The following is a 9,800-nucleotide window of genomic DNA, read 5'->3' as shown; positions in this document are numbered from 1 at the left end:
GTGATCAGTAGTCAAAAATCTAAAGAAAGGATTAAAGAAAAACCTTATGTTACTTAATGATAAGCAAGTATGTTGAAAAGAATCCTGTCCTTCCTCATGGACAGTCCTGGAGAGAAAAGAACCCCTAAGACAGAGCAGATGTTTGCAACTTCCAACATCAACACAGACTAGATCACTAGGGCTTGCAGAAGAAAGACAGGAATCCCTGAAGAGCCCACAGGGTTAGGAGCAATCTTTGAGGTTTAATGACACAGAGGTAGAATCTTCTTTAAAATTTGTTCAAATACATGCTCTGCAAACCTGTCACTGAAGCACTAACAACTATCTCCTCCCTCGGGGTTGTTCTCTGGTGTGTGTCCCGGTTGACATAATTAAAAGGAGCCCTATATCTAAACTCTGTCAGGGAAGCCTCAGTGGGAATTTTTGATCCCTATAGCATGTTATGCCCAGCAGATACTAATATGTGGAGCCACATTCATTCACCAGAGCAGGTCAACTGAATAAAAATGAACATCAGTCTTTCCAGTGAGAGTGGTCAGTCCTGACCCTAGCTGTGAAAGGTGACTTGCCAAGTAGCCTCCTCTGAATGCAGAATAAACATACTGCCAGAGGAATGGGAGGAAAACTGATCTGAGTTCCATTCTTCAGTTTTGGGGTAGGCCAATGGTTTTAAAATAATATGGCTAGCTGCTTTTCTGTACTGCCTTAAAGTGATGCTATATAGCCTATGAGAGAATATGCTGCCTGGTGACTGCTTTCAAATGAAACTGCCGAGTACATACTTAATGCTATTGCAGGGGGGTAGGGGAAGGCAGGGCCAGGAAGGCTGGCTTCTGTGTTGCTCTGAAACCAAGAGAATCAAATTCCAAGTCAGAATCCTTGAAATATAAAATGATTACCTACATTTATGCAAACATTCCTGAGAGTTGTTAATGGTAACATTACTTTTGTGAATTGGGGAGAAGGCAATGGCACCCCACTCCAGTACTCTTGCCTGGAAAATCCCATGGATGGAGGAGCCTGGTAGGCTGCAGTCCATGGGGTCGCAAAGAGTCGGACATGACTGAGCGACTTCACTTTCACTTTTCACTTTCATGCATTGGAGAAGGAAATGGCAACCCACTCCAGTGTTCTTGCCTGGAGAACCCCAGGGACGGGGGAGCCTGGTGGGCTGCCGTCTCTGGAGCCGCACAGAGTCGGACACAACTGAAGTGACTTAGCATGGCTGTTTTGGGCTTCCCTTGTGGTTCAGCTGATAAAGAATCCACCTGTAATGTGGGAGACCTGGGTTCAACCCCTGGGTTGGGAAGATCCCCTGGAGAAGGGAAAGGCTACCCACTCCAGTACTCTGGCCTGGAAAATTCCATGGATGGAGGAGCCTGCTGGGCTACAGTCCATGGGGTCACAAAGAGTCTCACACGACTGAGCAACTTCACTTTGAAAGTTAATAAAATCCCCATAATAAATAAGATCCTAAGTGACAAATTAACATTCCCTCAAGAATGAGGCAATGTTTTCATCTTTACAGGTAAGACTTAACTTAAATTTTTGTCAATACGTTATCTGACAACTGAAATGCTATACCTATATATTGAAAAATACTATCAGATAATGAGAAACCACCATTTCTTTTCAGGGTAAGGAAACATACTTTTTCTTTCCTTTGTCTGGAAGTCTAAAATAAACCAAGTTTAACAGTCACATGACGGTTCCACAAATGTCAGTATCCAATGTGCACTCATTTACACAGAAACATGCTGTCATGAGGTGAGTCATGTTGAAGAAAGACCAAAGCATACTAACACTGGGGAACACCACTTAGAGCTCAGCTATGGCTGAAGATGGAGCCTCTTGCTGGTTTAAAAGGGATCACTTTCTTATTAAACTTCCTGCTAAAAAGACCATATCCTCCCCAATACAATATTGTAAAGTTAAAAAACAAAAGAAAAGAAAAGAAAAAGAAAAGACCATATCCTGACACGCTGCAAGTTTAACAGAACTTACATTTTAATGTCACAACTGCAATAAATTATAAGGTGACTGTTGTCCATCAATCTAGCCCTTCTAATAAAAATGTCCCTGAACATTTCTCCCTCAAGACAAAAAGGACTACTGGAGATGAAGCATGCTTATGAAGTCCTTCTCTGTTCCATTCAAAGAACCTAAAAACAGCTTAGCTTTGCTGTCACTATCCAGTGGGTAGACAGGGCATCTGAGTTTAGGTAAAGGCTCTGTGGAACTACTCTCTGATGCTCAATGGAGCTCAGAAAGAATGCTGTGCAGTGGGCCACGCCCCCAGCACAGAGCTCTGACACCCCCAGAGGCTGCTCTGTCACGAGTTCACCACACTCCAGGCAGAGACAGTCTATTACCTTCAGCTGCTCCAGGGCAAAAGACGAGCCGTCTTGCTGTAAATTGTCAACAATCTGTTCCACAGTATTAGCTGAGAACCAACTATTAAAAAAAGGAAACATATGACTTCAACAATATGCAAGCGATTTCTTCTTTCCATAATAGCAACGAATCTAAACATAGATTTCCCTTAAACCTTATTTCAAAAATGAAAAAATTTCCAACCTATACGACAGGATGATGAAATAAAATACTGCCTCTCTGGGTATGTGTTTGCAATCTACCTTCACTAATATGAATATAGCCTAAATTTTCTCTTCTGCTTTCTTGAATCTGTTATATACACATAAATGATGTCTGAACTATTAAAAAAACTCATGCTTCTAAAGCATAAAGATAGTTGCCTTCTATTCCAGTGGTGTTTTCCTCGTCTTACGTTTCAGTCAGTCAGTCTCTCAAACACTGCACAAAACTTTTTGCTGAACAGCTTGATAAGACCTTCAGAAAAGATGACTTCACGAAGATAAAAGATAAGTTGTTATTTTCTAGCCTCTCTTCCCCATTAAAGAAAAAGAAAGATGTTTTGTGATAAAATGAAACAACGTGATAGATTACTTAAATATAATGAATTTATTTCCCCCTGAAAGAGTGGGCACAAAGCCACTTTCAAAGGTAAGTGAAAATAAAAACACTATGTTACCTGATCTCAGAATTCGGTGCATTGTCAAACAGCACAATTACAGTGTCAGTAAATTCAATTTAATATAGTCTTTCCAAAGGAACAGATATAATTGAGATCTCTAAGTACCTGTTTATTTTGTCCATGTGTTCCTCGAGTATAAAAGGCTTGTCTTGATCAGTCTTTGACTGTTTGAAAAGAAAACGTTTAATTATTTTGAAGTAATACAAATCTTTGTAAAACCTTTAAAATTTTCACCATATTTAATGATATATTTTGAGGGAAATTATAACTTTCGGTCAAAATTACATCCAGTCTCATAAATAACTACCACCGTATGTTCAAAAGTCAGACTAGGTATTATTCTGGACTAATACTTGATAAAAGTATCAGCAGCAAAAATAATGTTCTTGTATTTTTATTTGTAGGCATTATACATGATGATGTCATCATCATAGTGTGTCAGTGAATTTAAGGATTGCAAGGGACCTGAGAAGTCATCCTGCCCCAATTTCTGATACAGAAATTCCTACCACATCTCTGATATCCCCACAGCATTGACCGCCAGGGGAAAAAACACTACCTCAGAAAGGAGCTCAGGAGTGCGTGAAAAACTATAATTAGCATTAAAAAAAAATTCTGGACCAAAAATCCACCCTCTCCTGTTTATAGTTCTAGTTAATGCCCCTGAGTCGCTCTTCTTGCACAGTGCAGTTTTGAGTCCCTTACACTCCAGAGCTGCCTATGTCCAAGTCCCAGTTTGTTCTCCAAGTGTGGTCCAGCGCCTTAGCTGCAGGTGTGGCTGAATCATAGCGCAGTGCAACAAGGCTCTGCACAGCCTTGCTTGTTTTGGAAACAACGCTTTATGTAACAGGACTAACTGTTAGGGGGAGCGCGCTGACTGGAACCGCCCACCCTGCCTAGGCGCCATAGTAACCATGTGCGTGAGATGTTTTAGGACAGGAGGTCCTAGTAAGGAACACAGAACTAGTAAGTTACTACCAACCAGAAGAGTTCAGAAGAGATCACAAGGAGATGCCACGTGTCCTACCATCCCCCAGAAGCCTGCTCACTGGCATCCACCTTGGCTGAGCGATGTGCACACCACCAGGAAGGACTCTGAATCAGAGAGTCTGACCAAAGGAAACCCAGAAACTAGTCCCATACCATAAGACCAAGACTGCGAGCCATGAGGCAGAGCCGTTCTGGGTTCCTTTACCCTACTGCTCTCTGTCTGGGCACCCCTTGCCAGTAAAATCTCTTGCTTTGTCAGCACGTGCGTCTCCTCAGAAATTCATTTCTGAGTGTTAGACAAGAGCCCACTCTCAGGCCCTGGAAGGGGTCCCCCTTCCTGCAACAACTCTGGCTTAGTTTAGGGGCAGTCGTATCACGCTACTGGTTTCCACTGAACAGTTAAGACTTTTTTTAAACTGGTGCTGTTGTAGGCTACATTTCTTCCATCCTGTACTTATGAACTTGGTACCCTGGACTGAAATTCAATTAACTCTATTGTGACATTGTGATTTAAAATAAAAAACATGTATCTGATCTTCACCCATATATTTGGGCATTTGTTCCAGGCTCACAGTTCCCAAAACCCATGGAAATCCCTAAGTGGAGAATCTTTTGTTATAATATGTGGTCTTTTGTCCTCCGTTCCTGACATGAAGGTGAAACGGGTGTCTTCTGTTATTCACAAGCCCTCTTCAATCATACCTCTGTTTATGTTCCTGAGGAAAGCCCCCAGGTGCCAGGGAAACCGACCAAGGGAACTCTGAGTCTCATCGCTCACTGTCCACTCTCTCCCACACCTCCCCCTTCTCTACCGCCAGTGAAGGGAAAGGGGCTGGAAATTGAGTTTGATCACTAGTGGGCAATGATTTAATCAACTGTCCGTACATAGTGAAGCCTCCGAAAAACTCCAAAGGACGGGGTCTGGAAAGCTTCCACGGTGATGAACACACAGGGAGAGTGGTTCACCCCAGCTTCATGGGGACAGAGCTCCTGGGCGTGGGGCCCTTCCGGATCTCACCCAATGCATCTGTCCACTGAGCTGTGCATTCATACCCTTCACTGTGTGCTTTATAATAAACCAAAAAATGTTATGTGCGTCCCTGAATTCTATGAGTCACTCTAGCAAATTCTCAAAGCCGAGGAGGGGATCATGAGCACCCCAGTTTGCTGCCAGTCAGTGACAGGTACAGGTGACAACCTGAGATTTGTAACTGGAGTCTGAAGGACGGCCCATCGTGTGGGTCTGGGCCCGTGAGTTGTGTGATCTGACGGTAATCTCAGGTGGGTAGCATTGGCACTGAAATGAGTCATAAGATAACCGGCTGGTGTTGTGGAGGACCGCCTAATATGTGGAAAGCAAACACATCTGCGTCAGCGTGTCGTGAACACGCGGTGGTGAGAGAATAGAGGGAACACACGGGATGTTCCCCACCCACTGATCAAATTTCATATTTTTACTATTAAACATATTACTCTGAACTGGAAGTATTTTTTTTTTTCCGCCCACATGTTTACCTAACTTATTTTCTTAGTTTCAAATCAATCTGATCAAAATGCCATCAACATTCTTATCCAAATAACTGAAAAAAAAACAAAAAACAAAACAAAACACTGAATAAGGCCAAGATGACTTTACTTACAGACCAACAGCTACACACTTATCAGAACTCTCTGGTAAGGCCCTTCAGCCTCCACACACTATGATCCATCCCTCATTTATCCAACTTGACAACATAAGAGACTGTCAAATGCTTTGACAAACTCCGATGAAACCCTCACATGCTTGCATTCATATTCACAGCATTAAGTGTTCAAGGCCCTGAATCTCTACTCATGTTTTTCAGTTCTGGGTAGTTTTAGGCTGCTGCTGCTGCTGCTAAGTCACTTCAGTCGTGTCTGACTCTGTGCGACCCCACAGACGGCAGCCCACCAGGTTCCCCCGTCCCTGGGATTCTCCAGGCAAGTACACTGGAGTGGGTTGCCATTTCCTTCTCCAATGCATAAAAGTGAAAAGTGAAAGTGAAGTCGCTCAGTCGTGCTGGACTCTTCACGACCCCATGGACTGCAGCCCACCAGGCTCCTCTGCCCATGGGATTTTCCAGGCAAGAGTACTGGAGTGGGGTGCCATTGCCTTCTATTTCTCTAAATATTTCCTATCCTCTATAACAAATTCCTGACAGTTAAGATATTGGACCTCCTGGAATAATTTTCCTTTCTCTTCATTTTTCATCTTATTATCCTCTTAGAGTTTTCCTCATCTACCAATTTTAGTCTAATCGATTGCGGGTTTTTTTTCTCCCTTTCACTGTCATATTTTAAATATCTTTTTTATTCTTTAACTATTTCTCTTAGTAACAACTGTTCTTATTTCACAGATAAAATATTTTCCTCTTATCTGAAGATCAAAAAAAAAAAAAAAACACAGCCAAATCTATAATTGTTTAGTTTCCTTCTCCTTGCACTGTCTACTCCCTTCGAGTACCTTTTTTGGCCAATCTCTGGTTTTTAATGCCTGACAATCCTTGTTTTTCTGTGTGAAGTACTAAAATTTAGAAGCTCTGTAATGTCAATTGCAATTATAGAAGTGTCAATTATCTATACATTATGAGATGATCACACAAAGGCCTGAATGTTTCTTTCATTAGAGGAGTCCTCGAATGTCAATAGCCACACGTTTTCTTTTCCTTCTAATGAAATGCTTGGGAGCGGGATGGTGCTATGGACTAAATGTTTGTGTCCCCACTAAATTCACATTGAAACCCTAACTCCAATGTGATGGTATTTGGGGGGTGAGGCCTATGGGAGGTATCTAAGTCCAGAGGATGGAGCCCTCGGGATGGGATTAGTGCCCTTATACACAGAGCCCTCAGAGAGCTCACTCTCTCTCTGCTGTGTGAGGATACAGCAGGAAGGCATTCATCTGCAGAACAGGAAGAGGGCCCTCACCAGGAACCTGATCAGCTGGCACCTTGATCATGGACTTGCCAACCCCCAAAACCCTGAGAAACTTCTGTTGTTTAAGCCACAGGTCTACAGCAATTTTGTTATGGCTGCCCAAACTAAGATAGATGGTATGTAAGAATTGTAGGAGCCAACCAGGAAAAAAGGCCAGCATTCTTCCCATTTAATATGTTCTTCATCTTTTCAGTAGAATACCTCATCTACCCTGCCCTTAGCCAGCGAGGCCCTGTCAGAGGCCCTGATACCTACAAAGAGTCTACAGCAAGAACTGGTTTGCTTATTGGCTTCCCGCATTGAAGGATAAGTAGCTGCCCTCATCCTTCCACTTTCAAGCTTCCAGAATAGTGACATCTCATACCTGCCACTGTCTCCTCTTCTGTTCTCCTTCTCTTTGTGGATTCCTGCCTTTTCTATTCCTTTATTATAATTTTAGTGGGGTTCAGGAGAGAGCATATATTCAATCTTTTGATATCATTTTTAACTAGAAGTCATGTAGCACGTTTATAGATTCTGAGCACTCAAAAGAAAACTTAAGGTAGACTACATAAGCAATTAAAAGAAAACACTGCAATGTACTGCATTATTATATTCAGACGGATACCAGAGTTTCACTTTAGCAGCTCCACAAGTAGTATCTACATTGAACCTACATTATAGAAAAGTCACAGTATGTTGTAAAAAGCCCTTCCTTGCAAGGGCCAGTCACGAGGCTATGTCCCGAAATTCACCAGCAACGAGAAAACAAGCCATGTAGCTGCAGGTAAAGAAGTCATCTTCTCAGATGGCCATCCTAACAACTGTGAAACACTGACACTCCCATCAGGTTTTACAGTAAATAAATCCCAATGTGTTTATTTATATTCACAAACTATAATATTCATCAACTTCTAATTTTTCAGTCACTTCCCCTTTCCCATGAATTAAAATCTGAGGTTAGAATACTGTTAAGATTACCTTTGCATGGTAAGTTTCTAAGACATCTGCAATATTTTCTTTTGAAGGAGATTTCAGGGCTAACAAATCTTCTTCTAGCATGCCCAACTACAGGTGGAAAAAAAGGAAAACATTTAAAAACCCATAGAAACACCATTTTTTTTAAGAAATCTTATTCTTTAATAAAAATCCTTGTCTTAAAATTATGACACTCGCTTTTCCACTGAGTCAATGAAGGCAATTTTCATTGAAGTTGCATGCACACACATTCCCACAAAGCAAATGCTGCCTTGCAAGGAATGGATAAAGATGAACAAAACTGAAGAGGAGAAATAGAGACATTCATCTTTGTTTCCCTCTGGCTATTGAGCACTGCTACTGCAAACCAACGATCTGAACTATAAATTTTACTTTAACCAATTTTAATTAAAAACTGCCACTTGTGACTAACAGTTACTGTAGTCAATGCACAGCTCTATAATATAGCCACACTTAACTCTTGGACAGCTGTTAACATAACTGATGCCATCTTGTGCCCACACAGGTTCTTCTGCTCTTCCACTGACCCTACCAAGACTGTGCTGTGCAGTAACCCTTCTCTATCAAGTGCTCTGTGGTTAACAGACCTCATTTAATAATCATTGAGGCCAGGTGGTCTCCATGCTCTGTTAAGTCCCCAGACGATGATAAAGACTCTGGCTAACATATCCCCAGTGCCCAAGAGATGCCATGGAATTCCTGTGTGTGTGCTAAGTTGCTCCAGTCATGTCTGACTCTTTGTGACCCAATGGACTGTAGTCTTCCAGGTTCCTCCGTCCATGGAATTCTCCAGGCAAGAATACTGCAGTGGGCTGCCATGCCTTCCAAGGGATCTTCCCAACCCAGGGATGGAACCCACGTCTTACATCCCCTTCAATGGCAAGCAGGTGCTTTACCAGCAGCACCATCCGGGAAGCCCACCATGGAATTTCCCAGCAAGAATACTAGAGTGGGCAGACGTTTCCTTCTCCAAGGGATCTTTCCAACCCAAGGATAGGACCTGTGTCTCCTGCATGGCAGGCAGATTCTTTAACATCTAAGCCACCAGGGAAGCCCAGAAATGAGTTAACCATTCATAAATCCTGATTTAGGAATGCACGTCCTGTTCCAAGCACACACCCCCATACCCAGAGGTCAACTATAAAACTGTCCCAGTGGCCCCTCAGCTGTGAATGCTGCCAGATCACTGTCTGCCCAATCCCACCCTGAGAATACATTACCCTATATAAACTGATCCAGTGATTATATGGAGACACCTGCCTCATTTTTTTGGTCTCAAGATACTGTCCCAGTTTGGTGGGTACTTTTGTTCCCTCTATCTTCCAACAGCTCTCCATCTATATCCCTCACATACCTATTCCTAAGCTCAGCCAAATGGACGTTTTCAGATCAGATCAGATCAGATCAGTCGCTCAGTCGTGTCTGACTCTTTGCGACCCCATGAATCGCAGCACCCCAGGGCTCCCTGTCCATCACCAACTCCCGGAGTTTACTGAGACTCACGTCCATCGAGTCAGTGATGCCATCCAGCCATCTCATCCTCTGTCGTCCCCTTCTCCTCCTGCCCCCAATCCCTCCCAGCATCACAGTCTTTTCCAATGAGTCAACTCTTCACATGAGGTGGCCAAAGGACTGGAGTTTCAGCTTCAGCATCATTCCTTCCAAAGAAATCCCAGGGCTGATCTCCTTCAGAATGGACTGGTTGGATCTCCTTGCAGCCTAAGGGACTCTCAAGTATCTTCTCCAACACCACAGTTCAAAAGCATCAATTCTTCGGTGCTCAGCCTTCTTCACAGTCCAACTGTCACATCCATACGTGACC

General features: G+C 42.8%; 1 protein-coding gene across 11 annotated transcripts in view; it reads right to left on the bottom strand.

Moving 5' to 3' along the window:
- HIBCH (3-hydroxyisobutyryl-CoA hydrolase) overlaps positions 1-9,800 on the bottom strand; it is a 152,255-nt gene that overhangs the window by 53,957 nt on the left and 88,498 nt on the right. For 10 of the 11 annotated variants that reach the window (XM_070802166.1, XM_070802175.1, XM_019969456.2 and 7 more), the window contains 3 exons: positions 7,961-8,047; positions 3,161-3,219; positions 2,373-2,454 (listed from right to left, as the gene is read on the bottom strand). In XM_070802166.1, the coding sequence (XP_070658267.1) occupies positions 2,373-2,454; positions 3,161-3,219; positions 7,961-8,047 (228 nt within the window). The remainder of the gene's footprint in view (positions 1-2,372; positions 2,455-3,160; positions 3,220-7,960; positions 8,048-9,800) is intronic. The other variant, XM_070802179.1, reaches the window with a different exon arrangement.

Source organism: Bos indicus, chromosome 2 (assembly GCF_029378745.1).
Source record: "Bos indicus isolate NIAB-ARS_2022 breed Sahiwal x Tharparkar chromosome 2, NIAB-ARS_B.indTharparkar_mat_pri_1.0, whole genome shotgun sequence".
NCBI lineage: Eukaryota > Metazoa > Chordata > Mammalia > Artiodactyla > Bovidae > Bos > Bos indicus.
Note: the sequence above shows the minus strand (reverse complement) of the source record. Positions and strands in the feature narration are given on the sequence as shown.